The 25,181-nt window shown below is 35.9% G+C and overlaps 2 protein-coding genes across 4 annotated transcripts; one reads left to right on the top strand and one right to left on the bottom strand.

The window, feature by feature from the left end:
* Nucleotides 1–173: 173 nt before the first annotated feature.
* On the bottom strand, nt 174–15,833 carry LOC135683155 (leucine-rich repeat and WD repeat-containing protein 1). The gene is made up of 19 exons (XM_065198333.2): nt 15,677–15,833; nt 13,336–13,564; nt 13,047–13,106; nt 12,440–12,496; nt 12,061–12,171; nt 10,235–10,285; nt 10,050–10,122; nt 9,626–9,723; nt 9,359–9,491; nt 8,618–8,718; nt 6,161–6,248; nt 5,724–5,846; nt 5,368–5,437; nt 4,658–4,792; nt 3,953–4,035; nt 3,722–3,783; nt 3,349–3,424; nt 3,091–3,221; nt 174–1,623 (listed from the first exon to the last, which is right to left on the bottom strand). The coding sequence occupies exons 1-19, from the start codon at nt 15,772–15,774 to the stop codon at nt 1,489–1,491; spliced, it is 1,914 nt and encodes a 637-aa protein (XP_065054405.2). The 5' UTR covers nt 15,775–15,833; the 3' UTR covers nt 174–1,488.
* On the top strand, nt 5,757–25,170 carry LOC135683158 (uncharacterized). Of its 3 annotated transcripts, none has more exons than XM_065198337.2 (6): nt 5,757–5,915; nt 21,585–21,633; nt 22,477–22,612; nt 23,244–23,342; nt 23,757–23,819; nt 24,723–25,170. In XM_065198337.2, the coding sequence occupies exons 1-6, from the start codon at nt 5,908–5,910 to the stop codon at nt 24,974–24,976; spliced, it is 609 nt and encodes a 202-aa protein (XP_065054409.1). In that variant the 5' UTR covers nt 5,757–5,907; the 3' UTR covers nt 24,977–25,170. The 3 variants fall into 3 exon arrangements, with proteins under 3 accessions (XP_065054409.1, XP_065054410.1, XP_065054408.1); XM_065198338.2 differs by lacking the exon at nt 5,757–5,915 and adding an exon at nt 20,764–21,027; XM_065198336.2 differs by lacking the exons at nt 5,757–5,915; nt 21,585–21,633 and having other exon boundaries at nt 21,888–22,612.
* Nucleotides 25,171–25,181: the final 11 nt, after the last annotated feature.

Genomic DNA, 25,181 nt, shown 5'->3' with positions numbered 1-25,181 from the left:
TAATTCTCTTACCAAACAATCTTCTTGAATTGGCCAATTTTCAATGCATTTTAAAAAAAAGCGTGTAAAACCGATTGATCTGGTCGAAAAATTTGCAAAATTGCACTTTAATGAGCGATAATTGTAAGAAATGTGGATAGGGCAATCTCAGAGGAGGCAAAATGAAAAGGAGGTTGTCAACTTGAACACAAATATCCGCATCTACAACACATCGTAAAATAAGGACGATATTAAACACAAGACTAAAACGCTATCTACATAATTGTACAATTAACGCCGAAGTACACTGTGGAAAAAATAACAGAAAAAAGAAACAATTTAAGTTCTTAGCTAAAAGGAATTTGTCTCACGCATTCCAAAATATAACTTATAAATCCAACTGATAAAATATGGAAAGCCTAAAATCTACAGTTAAAATTATGTTGTCAGAATTTGAGGATTGTGTGGTGTGAATAGGATTGTGATAGAGGGGGGAGGGGATGGGGGCGGTTAATGTTGCAAAGTGCGAGATCATTGGCTGGTACATTAAGATAACATGAAAAGAGAAAGGCAAGTAAGCCACAGTAAGGCAGCGGGAACTAGGGCGCTGTTAGAAGGCAAGATATGATGCTGTGGTTCGGAGAGCCTGCGGACGGACTCAAGGCACAAAGATTTATACAGGCACACTCTTTTGATTTGTGATTTACATAAAGAAAATATACCAAAACTTGAATATATGTCACAAACTAGCCCTTTCCTTTTTCTAATAAAGCAATATTTACAAATCCTTCAACGTCTTGAAACATGGGGAAAGGTCGAGGACGCTGTTCGTTACAAAGCAAAAATCACTAATAAAACGGTACTCACACAACTATAAACATTTCTTCTAAATACTTTTTAAAACAATCTTCTGGTTAAAAAATAATCTAAATAATCTAACAAAACCCTGAAACAAATTTGACTTTATCAAGCACCGTGTTAGCTCAGAAGTAAAAAAGTGTACAAAATATGGGAAGTTGATATAATTTACAGCAGGTAATTAAAACTATTTGAGAGATACTCAAATTTTTAACAAAATTAGTCAACAAAACATATAGCTCTGAAAATTATCATTGGCTTTGGAATCTCATGGTTCCCAGAGAAAAGGTCATGGTTCCAAGAAAAAAGGTCATGGTTCCAAGAAAAAAGGTCATGGTTCCCAGAAAAAAGGTCATGGTTCCCAGAAAAAAGGTCATGGAGAGGTTTGCTTGCCGGGGCTCTGGAACTGAACCAGAGGGGGCAAAATATATGTTTTACCCAACTACTTAAGTTCTATCACAGTATCTGTACCCTAAAATATTGGCATAGTTGAGGATAAAATTGGCATAGTTCAATATCTGAATTACGTCAAAAAAGTAAGCTCAACTCCCTGAAAATCTGATAGGTTAAGGTACAATATTACATTCAGTTATGACGATTTCATTTGAAATTACCCACATATCTTCAGTGCAGGCAAATGTTTTTCCTTTTTCATGAGCGCGAGGCTTGGTCTCGTTTCCAAATTGCGACGACATTTGTATCAGATACTGCTACAATAAACTTCATTTGTTGGCCAGCAGACACGTGATTAAAAAGTCTTGCCAGCTGATTGGAGCATCGCAAGCACTGGAAAGAAAATACAAAAATACACTGAGGAGTACGAAAATTTGGCTATCTTAGAAAACAGAAAAGTGAATTTCAACACTCGTATGTGAGATTAATGATTTAAGATTAACTGGGCACCCAACATTGTAAATTTCGATGTTGGACGAAATTTGACTGAAGTTAAAAATGTTGGCTGCCGACGTCCCACCTCAGCCAACATTGTTGGCTCTGCGCACTTGAGTCGGTAAAAGACCGCCAAAATTCAATCATAGCATTGTTGTTGACATTTCGGGTTGATTTCGGTCGCTTCGACACTCGCTTGGATTCTCGATTTTGCTTACAATTGATAACATTTATAGCTATGGCGGCATTCGGATTTCGTTTTCTCGGATCGCAATGTGGCCCATTGTTATGTGCGGCCATCATCGTGAGCGTCTGGTGTGCCTACTATTGTTGAGCAACACCAATGCTACCTGCTACCAATTCCATTTTCAATCTGCGCGAGAAAATTTTTGGGCGAAATGTTGGGTGAAATTTTGGATCGTTTGACCACCAACGTTGGATGACTTTCCAACATCGAAAAAAATGTTGGGCGAAATGTTGGGCGAAACGTCGGATCTTTTGACCAGGGCTTTATATGCCGAACTTAATTTGTCAATTAAGTACCCGAGAAGCACGACATTCGAATCAATCATGGCAAGATTACGTTCAAGGCATTCGCCATGCGTAAGTACAGTGAATCCAAAAATAACTTCGGACAAGTTGATCAGAGCACGTGCGTAGGAAAGAAAGATTTGCAGAAAGGCGGAAGCTGCTCACATGTTTTTCTCTGTGCGCAATTTGATTGGTCAGCGCCTGTTGGTCAAGTGATGGTAAGCCACTTTAACTTCAGTCAAATGCCTTTAAGTACTGCAAAAGCAGTGTGGCACGGCGGGTCTTGCCGAACTTCACTAATGGATGATTCGGCTATTCAGTGTTTTTTTCAATTTGCCGCCAACATACGTTTCGTTAATAAGAATTTCAAGTTGCATGCCGCCATCTTAGAAGTCCAGTTACTTAATGTAAGCGACGCGAAGTCGAAGATTTTTTCCTCGTTTGTCAGAGTATAAGACTTTGCATGAGGACAAAAATGTAAAGGGGTACTTATAGCAACGAGCAAATGGAAGATGCATTTGATCGGTTTCTATCTTGATCAAGCGGTTTCATGCAGTAAAATGGCGCCTCACTTCGCAAATTTTCAATATTTTTTTCTTGATCTTTTGAGAATTCATTACGAAAACTATGCTAAAAACTACTGTTTTGAATTGAAACTCAAACAAGCAAATACATAGAATTGGTTTGCTACCTTCATTCAAAGATTATACCCAGAGGGTAAATCCGGAACAAGAAAAGAGCAGACGAGTTAAATGTGATGATGTTTTCCGCGCAAACTCCTAAAAAATAACTGAGGGGAACACAACAACATTGAATGTGATAACTTTAATTCACCTTCGAGTGCCGAAGTTCAAGGGGGCCTTTCCTGTCCCTTTCTTCAGGATCTGGCAATTGTCCATGAATTTTGGACAAATCGTAGAGCCACACAAACCCCTCATCATCACCCGCTAACAACTTGTTTGCGCCTAAAAACCAAGGGGATTGCAGTCAGGACAAGACTTGAGAAATTAAAAAAATATGCGAGGCAAAATTGTAAATCGCAATTTTGGTAGAAATTTGTTCCAGAAAACGAAATGAAGGCACGACACTCACTCGAAATAAAGTTGAACTTCAAAAATGGCGTGTCTGTGACTCTCCAAGGAAGTACATGCGAAATAATGACGTCATTCTGTATAAAAAGAAATTGGTTAGAGTGGTAGAGATTAAGTTTGTTGGAGTGCAATGGGGAAAGATAACGGAGAAGTTTAGCGAATCTTAATTTTCCGGGGCAATCGAATCAAAATAAACATCAATTCAGAAAAGAAGTTCTTCTCTTTCTTATCGAGATAAACAAGATCAACGACAAAAAACTGAAGATACAGCTCATACGTCCTTAACAAAACTATTGTATAAGAGTTCAACCGAAAAAGGTTATACCAAACTTTTCAACTTGCAAAAGCACTGAAGAAAAATGAAAGGAACTAACTTGAGTGAATTCCGAGACTGAATACCAAAGCTGACATTGGCCCTCTTCGATGCGTTTAGTTGCTGAAAATCAGAAGCATTTCATTAAACATAGATAAAGAATTTGAAGCAAAAGCGGATCATGGCGTCTGTATGAAGCAGCAGTGTTTCAGGAGGAAAGAAAGGCTATGAGCAACAACATACAGCAAGAAAATGCAGAAGAATGTCCTCAAAATGACATTGTTGGACTTACCTACAATGGTGTTTGATATACAGCTGACGGAATCGACAGGCAACCGCCTTTCTCCTGGGAATATGAATTTGAAAACGGCGGACCTAGAGGAGAATGCAACGAATCCTAATTTATCTATTATCAACGGAGTAATCTATTTGTAAAGAAGTAAGGTAGTGGAGTTTAAAAGAAATACGAGACACATGCTGAAATCAGCGGCGAGGCCATGGTAAACAAAGTCGCAGAGGATGGGGCGAATCTTCAGCAACAAAAAAGGCGTGGCATTAGCGGCTACCTTGATGAATTTTATCGAGCAGTTCTAAAAATTGGCACCTGAGAAAAAAATATTTTGCATAAATAGGACGGCAATTGCCTCAATGCAAACAACTATGATGCAATGAGCTATGTCTTCGGTTTTTGCGCCATTTCAAAAATTTGTAGGACCTAGAACGGGGAAGGACAAAATAGACCTAGAACAAAGAAAATTCTAAAATTCCAAAATTCATTCATTCTTTATTCAATTCTTTTTGTCAACTTTATTCAATTAGATCCCATGATGTTATAGGTTCAAACTACGGAGAAAATACAAATAACTTGGATACATATATCACATATAAGGTTTGGTTAAAAATATAACACATGCGATTTTGATCAGCAGCAAACGGGATCAGAGAAAGCAAGAACTAATCTCAATAATTCATCTCATAAAACAGGGGAATGCCTGACCTGGTTTGATGCTCGTCGACATTGTCAATATTCCACACATAACAGCCATCATCACACGAACCAACCATAATGCGTCCATGGGGTATGACGACAATTTGGCGAACGATGTTGCTTGATTTCAGAGTCAGCAGTTTTCTATTCACAAAAAAACGGACATAAAATCAACACTAATCGATGTTAGAATGACACTGTTATTCAAATAGTTTAGTCTCTGAAATCCTTTTTCTCTCTTACAAATACATGTACAATTTGAGCAATGTCATTCTCCAAACATGCTCCGTTTATGTATTGATAAATTGAGACAACGAAAAGGTCATCAATTAACATTGTTGTAAAGTTATATATAGGCAATCTGATGCTATGAAAGTCATTCTCGAGTTTCCCCTACATTTCCAACCATTTTGTAAATGTAAAACTGAGTACTGAGTACATTATTTTTTATCGTTAAAAACGTTTAACTGAGAATGTTTTCAGATGGAATTAAATTGCGAGTGAAAGGAATAGTCTCTAAAAAAACATTAATTCTTTATCTTTTTCTGTAATGAAGAAAAAACCAATGGAGGTATTTGATACAAATCTTTAGCACTTAGCTCTTGGCAGAACTTTGGTAAAATTTGAGTTATTGAAGCACTTTGCATAAAATACAAAATATTCTAGCAAACCGCGTGCTGCGAAAATTCATAAATAGATTCGATTCTTTGTTTACATACTTAACAGCCAAAGCAGGTGAGCTGGGTATATTTATGTCCCATAAGATAATTGTTTTGTCCTCAGAGCCACCTACAAACGAGAACAAAATGTAGTCTTGGAAGAGAAGTGGCAGTTTACGCTTGTAAATGCAAAAATAATTGTTGAGACAGCTGGCAAATCTATCACCCATGTATTATTCACAAGCACAGCTCAGCAAGCTAAATTCTACCAACTAAATCCTAAACAAAATCGTTTTGTTTTTAAATCGTGACTTCTTTAAAATTATTCGTTGATTATTCGACAAAATAAAAATAAATTTCATGATGAATCAGGTCTAAGGCTTAGCTAATCAAAGGGCAGAAGGGGAAAAACTCACTGAACAACCACGTAGGGTGGATGGGATGAAAAACAAGAGCATCGATCGCCTTTTTGTGGTGTGAAACCTCTTGATAGCAAATCAACTGCTGTGGATCGATCAGTTTTATATCACCGTGAAGCCCTGAAACACAAAATTAAGACGCTGAAAATTGAACATAGTTGGTCGTCTTGAAGCATCTTACATGAAAAGGTAAGCAATTGTCACTAGGCTATCGTTGCTTGGATAATATCAGTGAAGGCCGAGAGTTGGCGCGTACTGTTCTTTTCTAGAAAGATTTTCTTAGGGGAACTTAATGGGCAATGAAGGGGTGCTGAACCCCAACCCCCGTGTCCCATTGACCAGTTTAGACATGTTTTCAATGTCACAATGACGAGTCGATTAAGTTTTTTCAATCACAACAACAATTTAATAATTCATGACGAATGGAAGCAAACCTGCAACAGCCAGCATGCTTGCCTTCACCAACTTGCCCGATGATTCGTCTGATTTTTCTACGACTGTCCATGCCAAGCAGTAAAAAACCTTGCAATTTAGAAATATTTTACTTTTAATATCAAATATTAGTTGAATTGAGTATCTATGAAATACAAAATGACAAATCGCTGAGAATCAAATCGTTGAGAACCATCTTTGGTTGTTGGAGCAATAGTTAAAGAGTATGATCGATTCTGCTCGTTGAAGCAATAGCAAAATTTTACGGTACATTCATTTGCACGCCAGGACGATTAAAACAGAAGATCGTTTACCATATAGAGATGGGATTAATCTAAGAGTAGCGTTTCCCCTTTGTGTTTCATTTCAACCTCCCCCTGATTTTTCAGTTCTGGTTAGAAAGATTAATTTCTTTAGCGGTAAAAAAACATTCTTTAGCCCTTGCTAACAGAGAGAAAATTCTGTTCCAAGTCCAACGAGAAATCAATACACAAACCAAACTATAAAGAACCAAAATGATTCTTCAACCAAGATCAAACGATGCAAAATCATTTCGGAGAACAAATATATTCAACCGAGACACAATTGAAGCGCGATTTCTAGTGGATATTAATGCAACTTTTAGCATTAAATACGATTGTTGAAATAAAATGACGACTTGAGACTGAAATAAAGTTTAATAAATTTAGGATTTTCACCCATCTGAAAACAACTATCTGTCACTGGTCAAATTTAAGCCCATCTACAACTAATTTAATAGGTTTCACAAAAAATAAATGTTGATAATAATATTCCTTTGACGCTCCATTTCCAGTGACATCAGAAGATTTAAAGGAGAACTGACACGCAAAAATAGGTTTGGCTAAAACGGTAGTTTGTGACAAGCGAATACCGGGATCGAAAAGGTTTTTACATCACAGTTACCGTTTTTGAAATACAGGCGTTTTAAGTTGAGAAACGACAATTGTTCCGACAACTTGAGATTCAAGGCGAAAATCGTCACGAGTGGCCGATCATCTTTGACGTCACAAGTGACATGTTCTCAGCACGTACTGTGTGTTTCCCTATAGAAACATTTAAGAATATGCTGCGGACAAATCTTAATTTTGTGCATGTGAAAGGAGTCAATTTCGCATTTTTGACATGTAATAACTTGAATGGTTTGGGACTCTGAATCTGAGTTTTAATACACTGATTTCGAAACAAAATGAAAATTTCAGCCGTCTGAGTTTGTGCCACCAGCCAGCGCTGCAGCTTGGGCAGACAGTCGTTCCATGGCTCAACAGTGACGATATTATGAACAAGGAACAGACTGGAAGTACAAACTGATAAGGAATTTCTATTAAAAACATTGCTCTTGCTACAATTTTAATGAGATCAGGTATCGTAAAACTAGAATTTCATTTCAGATTGAGGCCATTTTGTCCAAACTGCTTTGTCTGTATGGCCTAATTCGCTGAAATGCCTATGATGCCCTAAACGGAACTGCAAGTTATTCATTGTTAATGTAGCATTCTATGATTGTTTTTCAATGTTTCAAACGCGTTAACTGTATAGTGATATCGGGTTAAAAGTCGACTTGTGCGGATTATATGCCATTTTCACCGGGCGTGAAGGGTTTCGGGAACTGATAAGTTACCTTTAAGGCAGTGGAAAAATCTATGTTGCGAAATATGCTCTTAGATCTTAGTCAAGGAATTTGATTTCTTAGTAAAAGAAATTTAGCTGCTGTTTAAATATCATAGTAATATTAATTTGCGCATCATCTTATTTTGCAAATAGTTTTGAAGTGGAGGGGGGGATGCTCTTTTTGCAAGACTAGGTTATTCCCTAGTGTCCCAACCTCTCTTAAATATGATAATTAAGTCCATGGCCGAACGTTTTTTTCTTGAACTCTTATTTCTGCAACCAAAGCAGGTTGCCGGATCACTTTTACCGCCGTCTCGACTGAATTTCGTTTGTCTTTTGGCTATTGCTTCAATCCCCCCCTTCCCCCTCCAATAAAACATTTGGAGAAACGGCATCAGTTTTCCAACAAAGTGGACTCCTATTTTATAAGCTTAGAGACCTTTCCAATGTTTCAAAGAAAGCTGCTTCGAAGATATCATGGCATAAATATAAATTTTTTTGTGGACATTAGCGTCTCAACAGACCCGCATCTAGGATTTTCTAGCTTCTTTATACTTATAAATGAAATGCCTGACAATTTTTTGTTATTTTATCGCAGAATATTTTCAATAAAACATGAAATTTTACTTGAGCTTTCACAGTTGCAAAAAGTGCAAATATCAGAAAAACAGCGAATCTAAGAAGAAAATGTTTACCAGATACCAGATTTGAAGTCAGCGACACATTCTGCATAGAATAAGCCAAAGTTATTTGGCGTGTCAGTTCTCCTTTGAGATAAGGTCACTTTAAAGAGATATATACAATAGAATGTACAAGAAAAATCAACATACTTCTTGAGGTTGTTTATATTTTTTTAGAACTTGTCCTGTGTTGCAATCAATGAAGCAAACAGAATCTCCCCCACAAGTTGCACATATTCCAGTCGTCTCACCTTTAAGAAATGTTTGTCTAATTTTAGATTCACGTTTACAAAAAAAAATTTTTAAACATGAAAGACCAAGAATCTCTTCCTTACAAAAGCTGTCAATGTTGACGTAACGCAGTCATTCCTTGACTTAGTTTTCGTGCAAGAAATGTGATAGTTCTCAAAGTAAAAAAGAAATCATAGAGTTAGTCATTTGCTCCCTCGTAGAGCCCCCCTCTCAAAGAAACCCTTACCCTACAAGCACGTTTATAGGAAGCCCCAAACCTGAGCAGGCCACAGACTAAAAAATTGCGTAGTATTGGCCTCCCAGCCTCTTTCATACCACACACCAAGTTTCATACCACACACCGTAAGGAAAATGAACGAATCTGGTCACTGATAAACTATATAGTATGCTAATCAAGGAGGGTTATTGAGAAAATGAGCAAATAAAATGAACTTAAAAAGGGAGACATTTTTGAAAACGAGCAGCTTTTCAGTGAACTTCCAGAACTATTCAAACACCTCTCTCCCTGCTTAAGCCGCAACCAACAAGCCCCAAAACAAAAATGCTTAGATGAGGACTGAAGAGAGGATTTAGGGGGGGGGGGGAGGGTTTGGGGTGGAGGAGAAGGTAGAAAGATTTTACTAGTTGACTTGACTATACCTGGGTTATTAACATCGGGTTCAAATTCACACATCCAGACTTTGGTATCCCAATCTTTTGGGTCGTTGTTCATAGAATGCGTTTGAAGAAGGTATTTCAGGATATACTTTGAGCCATCGTTACCTGCACCAACCTAAAATTTGCAAATTATGAAAATAAACAAACAAGTAAAGATAAGAAAAGACTAGAAGAGAAGAAAAAAGATAAAAATTTGAATTATAAATTCTTTCTCTGTCTCTTCATAACTGGACATTACAGCTAGCTCACCTGGTCAACCTGGCATTCAGCATTTTTTCGCTTCTTTTCCTTGAGTCCATCTTTTTCTACACTTGTTCTTTTGCCTTGCGAAATGCTCCCACCGTTCTCTGTTACAAAACATGTGAATAAGTTGCTATAATTTCCAGACTATCCGTCATGTGATACATTTCATGGAGAAAAACTTAAGTTGCAAATGCCCAAGATATCTTCAAGTCTTGTAGGAATGAACTATACAAATAAACCCAACTTTGAGGAATGTTACCTAACGACAATACAACTAAAATTTTGCAAGAAAATGGATTTATAAGAAGAAAAGAAAAAGGCTTGTTTAGCTGAAAAGAAAGGAATAACATATTATTATATATATATTGTCAGACAGACGCTGCATGACTTACCAAATGAAAATAACATAAAAGAAATATTTTTGACGTACCTTTGTTTCCATTTGCAGAGTCCTGTTGCTTTCTAATGGTATCAGGTAGTTCTGACTGAATAAAGGCGTCAAGCTGCAAAACCAAGAGTTAATCTAAGATATAAAAATAATACGAATCCACATGATAAATTGGTTAATTTCCTTGCTGAGATATAGCGTTTTGAATACAAAACAGTAAAATTTACCTTGAAGTCTCGATAACTTTTAAGAACTTCTGGGCCACAAGTAATTTTTTTCTGCAAAAAAAAAGAATCAGAAAGTTGAATAAATACAAATCAAATTAATCATTTATTTTCAATGCCATTTGGCATTTGAGAATCATTACCGTTCACAGGCATTGTGTTTTACTACTGTTTGGCATTGCACTTCATACTCAGGCAGCAATGCACCCATCTTTAAAATTCAAGTTTGCCAAGACACTGGAATAGCTAGAACAATTATTTGGGAGAATTCAAATCTTCTTCTAATTTATACTGCGATTCTCAACGTACATATAAGGCAACACTTCGTTTTTGGGTAAAAACACACCACTTCCAGCAAAAACAGACCACAAGTTTTTCGCTGCTCCAAAATAAAAATTGTTCTATTCATATTGAGTTTTGACAGGCAAAATCATGACAATCACGAAAGAAAGAATTTTCTTTTAATTTTTTTCTAATTTCCTTCAAATGTATTTTACGAACCTAGAAACTCTACTTTATATTCTGGGAAAGATGGTATCTCTTAGGAACTCTTGAGGCATATTTAAAAAATGAGGGCAAGTTTTTTAAAAAGTAAAATTGGCTTTAACATGATTCTCTAGTATACAAACCACAGGGAATACATGAACAATATTTTTTCTGAATACTCAACAGCTAATTCACCAACTCCATACACTTTAACTTTCCTTTTGGTCCAAGTGAGATTGCTGGCACAAAGTGCACTCAGGGTAAAAACATATGGAAACGGTAGATAAAAATGGCGGCTCACAGTGGCCAAGGGCCAAGAACTTGGGAGCAAATGACGCGAAAATGCATTCTTCATGTTACAGGGTTTAAGTTGAAAACAAAATTGAACGATTAGTTTGCTGTTTAAAGGAAGAAATTTAGTAAAACATCAAAGCACTGCTTCAAAATGGTTCTGTACAAATGTACAAAAAGCATTTGTAAATAGTGACAATGAAATGAAGATTTTTTGGAAAAGAATACAACGCTTGAGTAAAAATCACAGAAAAGAAACTTCAAGCTTTGCTATGATGACAAAATTTTTATTAAGAAGACCCTTCTAGCAGAAATTTAGGGCTTTAAAATTTCAATATTGACACCAGGAGAGTCGCTCATCGCTCAACCAAAAAGACTGTGGTTTTTGATTCTTTAATATGTTTATCATCTACCCAAGAAACAATTAAAAAAAATTGTTATACGTTTTTTCTTTATTGTGGCTTTTTAAATCGTAAATAGAATTATTCAAATCCAAGCTGTTTATGTCTTTTAGACAATAAACTGATTTGATCACTAATTGTCAGTCTTTAAACAGTGTTCACCTCATTTCATTATCAATAATCTGCAGGATTCAGAGCAGAAACTATAAAAAAAGTGTATTGAAGATCTGCAAGATAATGAATTATTAACCTATGTTGACTACTCAGAGAACTTTGAAAATAAACAACAAGGATAAATAAAAGCAGCATTCTATGGCCAGGGCCTGTTTACACTTTATACAGTTTGTGTTTATAGTAACCAAGGTGGAGTGAAAAATGTGACACCTATGCCTTGGTGACAAAAGAGAGTGACCATAACAGTGGTGTCAGTTTTGGACTCAATAAGTTTATCCTTTACCACCTGCAACAAATATATACCTTTGAAATCATTAAACTTTGGTCTGATGGATGTGCAAGTCAAATATGACAAAACTGGTAGAATGAAGCAAGGATAAAAGATTGGAAAAAAGACATGAAACAACAAATTGATTTACTTCAATTGAGACTGAAGATTGGCTAAGATTAAGATATTTTTTGTAGCTGAGCCCTTACCTTGACTGTTATTAAAACTGCAGCCTCTGCTTCCTTGACCTCCTTTTCATCACTGAGATTCACATGCATGTAAAGCTTTTTTATTTCTGCAGACCTCAGCATTTCCTTTAGCTAAGCAAATAAATGATAAAATAATGAGTTTTACTGTTCAAAGGTTTGTCATAAAGTAATTATTGGTGCAACAGGCTTTAATGTACAGAACATGTTTGTGGTTCCTGCTATTTACACCACAGCATAATTAATGAAAAAATATTACAAGAATATAAAATAAATAAATATGGTTACAGGAACCAAAAAAGTAACTCTGTAACTTTACTTGTAGTTGAAGCAAAAATATATATTTATGTTTAAAACCTACAAAAAAATCAAAACATCATACCTTGCTTGCAAGCATTGCATCAAGTCTTCCAATTGCTTCTCGCATTAGTCCAATATCCTTAAATCATTGAACAGAAAGTAAAATTAATGTTTTACAATTGCACATATGGCACATGAAAAGAAACAACAAGACATTAGGCATCAGACATGAAATTTAATGAAAAAACTAGTAACCAGAAATGAAAATATAAGCGATTTTTCCTATAAACCAAACCCTTGGGAATGTCATGAAGTCAAGAAGCATTAGTTATAGTCCAACAACTTTATCTAGCCTGGTCTTTGGAAGAACAAAACAACTGAAAAAAGAAATAACAATAGATGTTTCCTTCAAATGCTTTACTCAGCACTCAAATCTACATCTGGCTCTACATACCCAAAAAGTACTGAGAAATTTCTAAGAAATAAAGCAAGTTGGAGTATTTAATTTCATCACTAAACAGGAAAATGCAAATTTCACTCGATTTTTTTAAACCTATTTTGTGACCACAAATAGGCACTTCCTAATCTTTTGATATTTGTTCTCCTAAAAGTCATCTTGACCAATAGCTCTTGCCCCTTGACATAAAAATTGCAATTTGTATTCCAAATATGATGTAGTTTCTACTTACTTTTCCATCAAGAGTTTTTAATGCTGATAGTGTAGATACCAATTTGTATCTATCAGATACCTATAAAAAGAAAAGAATGATAAATGCTTCAACATGCCAAACAAAGAACTATTTAAAAAATATTGTCAGGCATTATTTTACAAAATAGCTAACTATTAATGCTAAAAAATCAAAATTCTTATGAAATCTTATGCAAACTATTAAGTTCTTTATTAAAAATTATTTGATCAAAATTTACAAAACCTCAATTGAATTCACAACATTCCATAACAAAAAAATAAAAACAAACCTGTATGTGATCATTTCCTGAAATATCAAGATGCTCTAGCTTGTTAAAGAAAATTATTTCATTGATGGACTGTAGTTTATTGTGAGAAATGTCTATTTTCAGCAAATTTTCACAATTCCTTGTAAGTGGTAAAGCGTGCAGGTCATTGCCACTCAAGTCAATCTCCTTTAAGTTTCCCAATGTAGAAAAAAAAGCATCTGAAAGCCTTTTGATACCTCGATTCTTTACACTAGGAATAAAAGGAGCATGATGAAAGAGTTGTAGGATATAAACTGAAGGGTATAAACAAGCTCATCAATAATAGATCATACATGGTAATTATTATTATTGTTCAAGAACATTGTGTCAGGCTGCATTCAGCACGAATCTTGGAAAATGAATTAAACCGGTCTGGTAGCTCTTAGGAAGCATTACACATCTACCTTGGAAAAATATCATCAAACAAATTGTTACTTTTAAATAATTTTGTTTTCTGTTTTCATTTTCTGCTATCCTGTAAGCATTTTTATGAGGAATGAAGAACCAAATTAAGCCATCCAATCATACACACTAGAGCATGAAAAAATAATTTTCATCTTGTCGCATCATTCAATAAATCATGCTACAATTTACATAGATTGGTTCATTTTTGTAAAAGAAAAGTGTTTTCCTTGTATAATATATTGCATTTGGGCCTACTGCCAAAGTCAAACACTGCTAAAACAAAGCATATTTCCTATATCCCAACTGTTCTATCTAACACAAGGTTCTTTATGGTATTTCATTAATATGATAATCAAAGATGCCACTATCAAAGATGCCATCATATTGCAAACACGACAATTCCTGCTTTGATTAACATAACTTATCACTGAATAAAAACACATGGTGTGCATTGAAGAGTTTATTTTGGTTCATGAAATACCCTATAAACAATACTTCTCAGCGAAAATTTGCAAAGTCATACTTTATGCTCTGTTCTATCTAGCCTGTTATTCTCTCTTTAAAGATACTCAAAGATAAGGCAATTAAATTACTTGGTTAAATACTTATTCATTCTTTGCCTGAAATTTAATTATATATAAAACTTGCTTATTTCAAACTCATTTACAGTTAAATTTCCTATTTCCTAAATTCATTTCCTACTTCATGGTAGGTTTAGTAGCCTGGGTACGGAAAATTGTAGAGTTACAATTTCAAAGCAGTTCTCTAGTTAGAAAAAGAATTGTTAAAAGCAAGAAAATGAAATAAGTTGAGTCGATAATGTTGCAGGAAAATTAGATATAATGTGCTGGAGTTTCCTATCATTTTTAAACCTCTCTATGCACATTAGAGAAAAGACGGCCTGCTCTGCCATAGATTTTAAGACTGCTGGCTAGGGAGTTAATAAGTCTCTTGCAGGTCTGATAAAGATGTGAATAACTGGAAATTCTAAGCTTAGACTGGAAAACTTATATTATCAAAGCTTTAGATAGACAGGGATATGTAGCATCTAGCATAACATGTTAATCATGTCATAAATTCAAATACTTAAAGTGACCAAAGCTATGTTTACAGGCCTACCAAAAAGTGCTTGATACCCTATAGGCAGATGCCTGATGTTCACATTGAGTGTGAAACTTGATAGAGTGCTGTTGCTTGTAGCTTCACAAAGTCAAACATGTCTTCCAACCCAGTTGCATATATAAATATGTAGCTGCTTCACACCTTTAATCTACACCTTTACACCAGGTATGGATTTCTTAGGAGTGCTTTTCCTTGGATTCTTATGCAAGTATAGAATTGGTTGTACAAAGTGCTAATTACAGCCTAATAATAACAGTTTGGAGGAGGTTGTGCTACAAATTTGTATTCTTGCATATCAATTGAGATTCATTTGCATGGGCTGGTGTTCAACCCTATCTTTAAGGCTGACTATAACCAACTTGGAAATAAACAAGAGTTGATCTGTAAAAGTTTCATGTTTGAATGCATGATTGGCAGCTCTGATTTGGAAATTTGTGAAACGTCATGCTAGAAGGAGCTTATTCACAAGGGATATCTGCCGAAATCCACAGACACTACCTGTATACCAGACAGTGAGAAGAGGGCGCTGTAGAAGGTTGAATGGTGACAGCGTGTAAAAAATATCCACTGTAACCTTTTTGTCTTCATTTAAAAGGAAACCATACGAGCTCGTCTGCTACGGGCGTGAATTTTATTTCTTTGGATGACAAAAAACTAAATACCAAGCAAAATAGAGACAAGAAATGCAACATTAGGAACCATTTTTGGATTTTGACATTTAGAGATCTTGTTACTGAAATAGCCAACAGCATTTCCTACACAAATAAGATTAAGCGCATATTGGCGAAGGCCATACTTAATGCTTTCCAGCGACTCATAATCCTTGCAATCGCAAAGATCCAATGCGTCTTTTGGACAAAATGCTTCATTCCCTTCCTCCATACCTGGCTCCATGTCTTCTCCGGGGGCCTACGACTTCAGATTGTTTTCACGTGCTCGTTTATTGTGCCTACTGCTCCTCTGCAGCGTCCGTGTCCTCGTCCGATCTCTGGATTCCTACGTAAGCACCGACATCATATTTCTTTTGAAAGAATTACAAGAAGCAGAAAACCTCTCGACTCTGTAGGCCTCCAAAACTTATTAGAAAGAATCTCCAAGTGCTACTGCTTTTGTGTAATGGGACAGCTTTGAATTTTGTTACATTTAGATTGGACTCCATCAAGGATCCAAACTTAGTACCTTTCCATTTCTGGTAATATCACCCTCCTATTTATGGTATTGTAGATGCGAAATTTCACCAAGAGAGAGTTGAAGGAAAATCTTTCTTTGGTTAGACAATCTGTTTGTAAAAACTGATGACAAGGAACAAAAGGAGAACTGGATAGAAATGACAGCAAGAGATACTGATGTGGTCAGTTGAAAAGGCAAACTTTAAAATTTTAGAGTGGCTGTTGGTGAACATCGAGAATGTCCCAAAAGGAATAATGAGGTAACTTGCACCATAAGAATGGAGTTTAATCGAACATTTTTTGGAGTTTAATCACATGACCAGAAGACCAAGTAGATCGGGTAGATACATCTCTAACTGTACGAAATGAAGTTATTATGCTACAGATTTCTTGAAATATGGCCAATGAAAGATTTGAAGTCTGTTTGTTGTTATTTCAGACATGATGTATAGACAAGCACAACTTTGAACATGACCTGGACATCATTATATTAATATAAACATAAATAGGCAACTACAGCCACCCCTCATCACCTTTTTCTTCTAGCATTATCCTGCAACCGTTTCGATTTGTATCCGCAAGGCCCAACAGACACTTAAGGTCACTTGCTAAACAAATAGGAACTGGATATAACTTTATAATTTTTTTGAACTAAAGCAGAGTTACAATGGTTTGATAGAACACGGTTTTATAGAATTCTCCTGTGAACATAAAATACAAATTGTAGCATATCTACCTGATTTTTTTCATTTAGAGAAATTTGTGATGATCTCTCGGGCTACATGTTTGAAATCCAAATGTTCTGAAAAAAGGTTTTTAGTACGTCTTCGCTTTGTCACTGAAAATAGAAAAAAGGACAGTGTAATAGAGAATGGAAACAAAAAGTTTGCAAAAAAAGTGAATGTGTTAAGACAGAGAATCTTGGGATAGGCTGTGTTATAGCAGGATCCCAGGGTCTGGGAAAAAGGAAGAAGGGCCCGTTATAAACTGTGATTTTGTACTGCTCGAGACAGAAGAACGTACCAACAAACATGTCCAAATAATGGTTAGTAAACTCAAAATTGACATCCTATATCGTTAAAGAGTTATAAAAGGGCGTTTTTCCTGTGAAACACACTCTTACCGTATTTCATCTAAAGAACGTCACAGTGTTTATTTCAAAATCCAACTTTTGGATGTGGCGTTTAATAGAAGGCGGCGTAAATCAGAAGTTCGGCCTTGATTCACTACTTCATTTTTTGCATCACATATAATTATCTTTGCTTATTAGCACTACATATATAGTTTTAATTTTGATGGAACGGGCGAATCATACTGCATTTTAATATTTTTCTTATGTTATTTTATACGCTCGCTTTATGTTACATCTTTGCGGTGAGGCACCAAATATATCATACAAATAACAGGCCTTTAAAAGGCAAACAAGGATTAACCTTAAGGAACATTCTAGGTTTGTGTGGACATCAAAAAGACAGTTAGATCGTCATCAGGGGCGTAACTTGGCCAGTAGGTTTTGGGGGGTGAAAAGGGTTTCTGCCCTGCAAAACTGAGTGGTGCCCTGCAGACCTCGTAGCAAAGGTTTGTCTATCTTCTTCTATAGGTTACTATGGCTGGGTACGACGTGAAGAAAATTTTTGAAATTATACCTTGTAATAGGGCTAAAAAGCATCATTCAGACAGAAATTTAGCAAAATACTATTGTGCTAAAAAACTGATTATTGTTTATTGGGAAAAATAGGGAGGGGCATGTCATGCTAAAACTCTAGTGATAGACATTGGGAAAGGAAAGAAACGGTACCCTTTCGTTTCAGATTGCACATGTGAATCACAAAGGAAAATGTTGTTTTGATTGGGAGAATTTTATTTCCTGAACAGAAATGTGCAGTTTTTTGTATCGAGAAGGACATCCAAAATTAAAACATTGCAATGATACAAAAAGTGATTTTCTGAATTAATGCAAATAAAAGAAAAATAATAAAAATATACGTGAGAAAATTAGTAATTAGATCAAACAAAATCAGCATCTTAACAGTTTACTCTCTTTTTATTGCATGCACTGTTAAAAATTAATAGAAAAAATGATAAAAAAATTCTTATCTTGACCAAAGTGGGGGCCTTCAGCCCCCTATCCCCCCAGTGACGCCGCGCCTGTCATGAAAATAATTTACAACTTAAATTAATTTATATGGACTCAACTTTGCCCTCATAAACATATGCATCAATCATTTCATCCATTGGCTATGACTTTTGGTAAGACATGCTTTCGCTTTGCAAATAACGGAGCTTTTCCTTACATACCTGTCCCGTTCTCTAAAATGCAATATCAGGAAGGTAGGTTCATAACAAATATGATATTTCCATTTCAAAATTCCTAAACGACCCTTTACGAACTTCAGAGGTGACATTTCTGCGTGGCAACAAAGCTCTTCTTGGCGCCCTGCGAAATCTTCGATTGCCCTTCAAAATCGACTTTTTTTAGATTAGGGGGGGTCACCCCCCCCATACCCCTCCGGTATTTTCGCCCCTGATCGTCATCCCATAGCCTTTCTTTCAACGCTAAACAGTCCTGGTGGTTTGACGTGAGGCATTTTGGTCTTGCTTACGAATTGACGTCATAGATTTTTGCATCTCACTATCTACAGAACAATGCCAAAAACCAACCTTAGATTTATATCTTCTACTCAATTTAGTTTGTACTACATTTTGAATATTTGGGAATTTTTACAGATTTGATCTGAATTTGCTGCTGCAACAGTTAAACTTTTTTACTTTAGCAGCAAAACCCATGGAAATATACAGGAAAAGCTAAATTTTGAAAACGGCGTAATTTGCGTCCTGACTTTCTTGATAGCAAGATATTTTCCGCACAGACTGATTTAACATGAAGTTTCCGATTCTTTGATTCATTTTTTGGCAAAGTTACGATAAAATATTAACAACGATAACTGGGAAATATGGATAGCTGTGAACAAATATGACAGAACTACCCTTTTAGGAAAGAAAACAAAAGGCTCAGATAGGCTTAGCTTGGCCTAGGTTCTTTCCAACAAATAGTTGTTCGTATGCAAATGTTGAAATTATTCTTGATTCTAGTGTAAATAATGCAAAAATGTTTGTTATTTTTAACTGTTGCTGTAGCTGTATCACAAGATTCTAAAATTATTTTGTATGATCACTCGTGATCATTGTTTAACTTCGTATGATCACGCGAATGTTTTTGAACCTGTTTCTCTTCATCGAAGCAAAACGCTAGCTTGTATCATAATCATCATCATTTAATATACACCAATATGCTTGTTTCTCGTCAACTACACGCAATTGTAATGGCAGAAGGATATTGATTAGTAATGGCACAAATAATTAAAGAAATTGATTAAAGAAAGCGCTCTCTTCTCTAAAAATCTAGATAAAGCTTATTTTTCAGTTTATGCAGTTTATGCATGCTGGGCCGTTTAATTGAATTGTTAGCCATTATTAGTTATTTAGATTGTCAGCCATCGTTAGTTCACGAGGAAAGCAGGCCAAAATCTGACTCTTTTATCAGTTTAAAAAAAGATAACGATGAGCCTTTTGTGTTTGCTTCTGTAGACCTGTGTTTCTGTGGATAAGGGCTAGGCCCGTTCGAGATCCTTAGAGGAGAAGATTAGGAGGCAGGGTTGGACCAGATCACAAACCAGTGCGGTATGAGCCATGGAAGCCCGGGTTGAGCCATGGTTTTGTCTAGCACTTTGATGCATTGAAAGCAAAAGTTTTGATCAATGAAAATGGTAAAACAAATGAATTTTGTTTGAAATGATGCTTGCATTGCAAAAAATATAAAAAGAGTCTGTCCGTTTTAGACCACGGCATTATGAATTTGTTCAGGAAGAATTCAAAATGATTGAAATATCTTAGACAGTACTGCACAACAGCCGTTGCGCCAAGCAGTCTAAAGCTAAAACTAGCCTTCAAATAGCGTCTTCCCTATAAAATATTCTTGAAACATTGCCACAAATGTGCTTTGACCAGTACGAGCAACGTTTACTAGACGAGGTTCTAAAAATATGAACAAAAAATTTAGTCTACCAGCCAGACTCAAGCATTAAATCCATATAGACGATGAATCACTCTTTAAATACACCGATATGAAATGTTGAGGCATCTGCTAAATATTTTGCAGGACGTCGTCTCTTTTCTGTTGTTAGCTTGAGTACTTAACTAGGTTATTGACTTGCTTTAAAAGGAGAAGGCGAGACTTTCAGCTGAAGCTTAAACGAGGTTCAAAACAGCATTACTTATCAGGAACATGCTATGACACTTGAGTAACTTGATCAACATTCTCAAACATAACAAGGCTCATCAATGAAGCTAACAAGACTAGGTTTTGTTTACTCCTGTCGGCTCACACGTGCAATAAATGATTCATATAATGTCATTGAAGAATTTAACGAAACTGTTTGGTCTCTTCAGGTGCTCTAAAGTGGCTACTAATTGCATCAAAAGACGTCAGCTTCTTTTTAAGTTAATGAAATGAAAAAACTAATTGTAAGAAAATTTAAAATCGATGGAGCTACCGCTCTTTGCTTTGGTTGAACATTCAAAAGATATAGAACACAGGTGCAGAGAATTAAAGAGCACTTTAAATGCTTCTCTTTGCACGAAATGAGCAAAGCATTGCGTTTGTTGTCATGCTATGCAAAACAAACGTCGTTAAGAATTCTTCTAGCGAGCACTTTAATTTATTTACAAGAGGATTTGCTGCGTTGAGCTACGGAGAAATGTAAACAATTAAAAGTTTGAATAGCTTGATTACGATAAGAAAATTAGAATCGTTCGTGCGGTAGCTTCTTCTAGGAAACTCGTTGCTCATTGCAGTCAAACATAGTGAACCCTGTCTCTCAGAGATTGCTGTGGAAGACTGTGTCTCGCATCGTTTTCGACAAAGACACTGCTTAAATAGACTGCGTCAACAGGTCTATAAGCAAGAAAACATCTTTTTGTAAGTATGAGCCGGTTCATAAGGCAACATGAAGAAATCAATTTACACCAACCGGTTTTTAACTGTTTCAAAATTTTAGTGACGTAGTGAATTGTATCTGTATAAGGCGAGTATCCAGGAAAACGACGCCTTCCACAATGGTTGAGTTTGAATCAAGTTCGATTTTTAACTTAGCTGACACGAATATGGCATCGAACTATTTCGGACCTTCTCTTACTGCTGACTAAATGATGTTTGCAAAAAGAAACAATTACTTGCTTGCATTCCAGACTCTCTGAAGATGGACAAGGGATGAATCGCTTCAAAAATAAATTGCAATCGACAAGGATATCAAGCAATGTTAGAACTAGACAAAGTTACAACAATTTTGCACCAGCAGTTTGTTTAACGAATAGTACTTTGTTAGGCGAAGAGTATTGAAAGATCAGTTCGGTTATTGTGGTCTGAGAATGCAGCTATTTTCTATATCTTAAGCAATTTTTGTACTAAACAAATCGATTAAAATCAATTGATGATAGCTTGCTGATATTTGATCTCTTCAAAATTTATACTTTTAGTAAAAAGAAGACAAAGAAAAGTTCAGAAGAAACTAAGATGACAAACAGAGTGTGTATTTTTGTCTTCTTTTAATTTGACGAATTTTCTTGCAGAATAGATTTTCTGATTATAGCAAGAACATTTGTAACAAATTATGTTGGTGAACTTTGTTGCCAAATTGATATGTGTGTTGGGTAGAAGATTTTTGTGGCAGATAAGAAAAAATAAAGAAACAGATGTAGCATGTTTAAAATGTTACAAAAAGTTACTACGGAGAAAACAAAGATAGAGCGAAGAATTGCATTCGAAAAAGCTTTCTTTGAATTACCATTATTAATAAACATCTGTTTGATGAAGCTATGTTTAGTTGGAAGTAAAATGCTTGAATCTTCGTTTCTTTACATTCTGCTAGAAACCCGAATTTGGGTCCACAGGCGTGTTTCTTGCAACATGCTTGAGGTGAAAGGGATCAAAACTGAAAACATGTTTAGTCTAATTGCACAAGAGGCTAACTATACGAAAGTGATCAAAAATTCACTAATCCTTGTTATGTTTGCGGGACCTCCTGCACCCTACGTTAATGAGCATTGTCCGGGGCACCTGTTCGCCTATAAATCTCTTGCAAACTGCAATGGATTATAGTCCCTTTCATTGAATTTTAAAGACCGCTTCATTATGGCTTGCTTTTGAAGTGTTTGTGACTTTGGAGCGAAATTTGAAAACGTGGCTGAAAATGCCGTGCTTGCGTCGCTGGACACAGGTTGTACACGGAATTTAAGTAGCCTAATCTCAATGACTATTAAGAGAATGAGGGCGGTTGCAAATGAATCAGTGGACATCCAGTTGTTAGAATTAGACTTAGACAAGACACCATACACTGTCACTAAATCATATCAATCTTCGTTTTATAAGAGGGTGACATTCAAAATGCTGGACAAGGAGAAACGAAGGAGACTGACGAATTGCGGAGTGTATTTTGCCGTGTTGATGCTTGGCGTCCTTATTGGCCTGATTCCCTTTCTTATCCAATATGTCAAAGAGACGCAGGGTAAGTGCCGGAAGTAAATACTTTTCCATCTAAATCATCTCAGAAGCGCCAAGGTAACTTCAATTGGTCAGAGACTTCTGTGAAACAACCTTCGACGTAAAGGTTTTCTGAAGAATTTTTAGCTTGATATATGCCGTTGCCTCTGACTTTCTGACTTTGCGAGCATAAAATCAAGTTGAAATTTCCTGAAAATGATTAACTGAAGTGATGAATAATTGTAAAGCCAGTAAGTTATTATTTTTGACCATTTTAGTTTTAATAAAGTCCATCCAAAGCGATTTTTCCATACTACATCTTTTATCTATTTGTTGAGCGTTAACACCATTTTCTGTCAATCTACAAGACGGCATTGAGGTAGACTTTAACATGTTTGAAAATTAAATCTTATGGCATGTACAAAAGAGATTTGATCCCATTCAAGGACATATTGCCTGAAAATCTCTAGTGAATTATCATAGATTCTGTACCCTGTTACTTTAAAACTTAAGAAAGAGAATTGAGGGCATAACGGCAAAGGAACAAATAAATAACATCTTATTAGTGCTCTTTTCAAGCTTGAGACTGTCTCATACAAGTGTTATGACATGTAGAGTAGGAAAACAACGTCGTAAGAATAAAATTTCCCTTGCAGCGGACAGAGAGGTCCTCAGACAATTCGTTCACCAAAACATCACGGAAGCATGGAGGGAATTAGCAGAGCTGCAGAAGAAAGTGAGCGAGTATACAAAAGGTAGGGCTGTTAACTTATGTTTGTTGCACCGTTGTTGGCTTAAGAACCAAGTAGTTAGAATCTAGTACTTCAATTAGAAGGATTAAATCTAGTTTGATTGCTTCTTTTTCAACCAGGAGAAAACACAGGGGAGGCTGATTGTAGTGAGGGAAGGAATTTACTACCTCGCCTCGTGACACTGACAAGTATCCTTGCAAAGATGGACTTCTTCTGTCTGCCAGTCTTATTTGGTAGTTAGGCAAAAAATCTTAAATTTGAATAAATGCGAATTATTCAAAATATGTAAATTTTGTTGCAAATACTGACTAAACTAGCCCAGCTAAGTAAATAAGTGAAAATTTTGAGCTTCCTAAAACAGCATATTTTCAGCAGCTAAGTTTACCTTAAATATGATATACTATCAATTCTTCGTAGAGAAGAAGCCATCAGCCTTTGCGATAACATCAAGAACAACCAGAACGGTTGTACGTAGAAGAGGTGAGTTTCAATAAACCTTTCATTTTTTGCTACTTATATAAAATTAACTGCAAAGCAAATGCAATTGTGCAAAGCAAATGCAATTGTGCAATTTTACTTGTCAATTCTTTGAGGATGTTTGCATAGGATAAACGACAGAAACACCGAACGTGCTTCATGATGGGCAGGGGTAAACTTAATCAGTACTTCAGGTCATCTAAATAGGTCTTTACTGCTCAAAATCTGCTGCATGAAAGAGTTTTCGTTTTTAAAGTTAACGATATATATTAAAGTTTATAGTGAAAGAGAAGAATCCCAACCATTTGTTTAGTCCTTCCCTTAAAAGGGCTGGGTCACGCCTAGGGCTGCGGGACAATGTTGTTACGTTGCTTTCTGGTGGATAGGGCGAATCCACCACAGCAACTAGTATGACAGAGACTCGCAGCGCATCGAGAAGATTTTAACGGCCTTTGTTACTGAAAAGATGATTTTGTCATTGCCAAAGCCTTAAAAAATTACTTCCTACCTATTTTTCAACATCATTCCTTTGATCATTCCACGAAAAACGGAGCCGATTGTACTGCAGCGGGAACAGAAGTAGTGAACGCCATTTCGGGCTGTTTGGCCGATGGGACAGTACAGATACATTTTTCTATAGAGATCCAGGTTTACGAACAGTAAACATTACTGAAAGCCAATGATTTAAGAATGATCCAGGCTCGGAAGCATTGCTGCAAGCATAAGATTTCACAGTCTGCCATTTTGTCAGACACTCTGTTTTGACAATTGGCAAACAGAATCCCTCTTATATGGAGACTGTCCCGCATAAAATGCTTGTTTACAGTTACGAGACTCAGCCCCTTTGAGACAAGGTTTCAATTGCAAACAAAATAGCATTTTGTTGATCAAATGATAATTTTTCAGCATCCAGTGTTGGCAATGCTAGCATCACTCTTCAGTGCAAAGGAATGATGAAAATCGAGAAAGTCTCTTTGAATAATGTTACTCCATTTCCGGATACAATCAGAAAATTCGACAAATATTGCAAAGAACATGAAGTGATTGATAAAAACATGAAGAAGTGCACTGTCAGCATGCAGCTCGTTCTCAAAATCAAACTGGACACGTTCGAATTCACAGAAGTCGAATATTCGTGCGAGGAAACCGTTAAAAAGTGACGTCATATATTGAACAAATGAAGTTGGTTGGCTTGAAAATTTGCCTACCATTTTATCTGACTGTATGTACTTTTTAGCCTAGGATATGATGGTAAATGCAAATGCTTGTTTTTAACTTAATTGTAGACAATTTCATTTTCTTGTAGATAATTTCAGATATAGAATAATCTTAACATTAATTTTAGAGCACAGCATGTGAGATTTT

This window comes from Rhopilema esculentum, chromosome 7, assembly GCF_057945365.1.
Source record: "Rhopilema esculentum isolate cy_ngs chromosome 7, ASM5794536v1, whole genome shotgun sequence".
Classification (NCBI taxonomy): Eukaryota; Metazoa; Cnidaria; class Scyphozoa; order Rhizostomeae; family Rhizostomatidae; genus Rhopilema; species Rhopilema esculentum.
The sequence above is the reverse complement of the archived record's forward strand: the minus strand, read 5'-3'. Positions and strand labels throughout refer to the sequence as shown.

Excerpts from the sequence above, each read along its gene's own strand:
- LOC135683155 (XM_065198333.2), bottom strand. The coding sequence starts at position 15,774 with ATGGAGCCAGGTATGGAGGAAGGGAATGAAGCATTTTGTCCAAAAGAC. Across the intron at positions 9,724-10,049 it reads CTCTGCAAATGGAAACAAAG|AGAACGGTGGGAGCATTTCG; the intron begins GTACGTCAAAAA and ends GTTTTGTAACAG. Across the intron at positions 3,425-3,721 it reads CAGTCTCGGAATTCACTCAA|AATGACGTCATTATTTCGCA; the intron begins GTTAGTTCCTTT and ends CTTTTTATACAG.
- LOC135683158 (XM_065198336.2), top strand. The coding sequence starts at position 22,357 with ATGACTATTAAGAGAATGAGGGCGGTTGCAAATGAATCAGTGGACATC. Across the intron at positions 22,613-23,243 it reads ATATGTCAAAGAGACGCAGG|CGGACAGAGAGGTCCTCAGA; the intron begins GTAAGTGCCGGA and ends TTTCCCTTGCAG. Across the intron at positions 23,820-24,722 it reads AACGGTTGTACGTAGAAGAG|CATCCAGTGTTGGCAATGCT; the intron begins GTGAGTTTCAAT and ends ATAATTTTTCAG.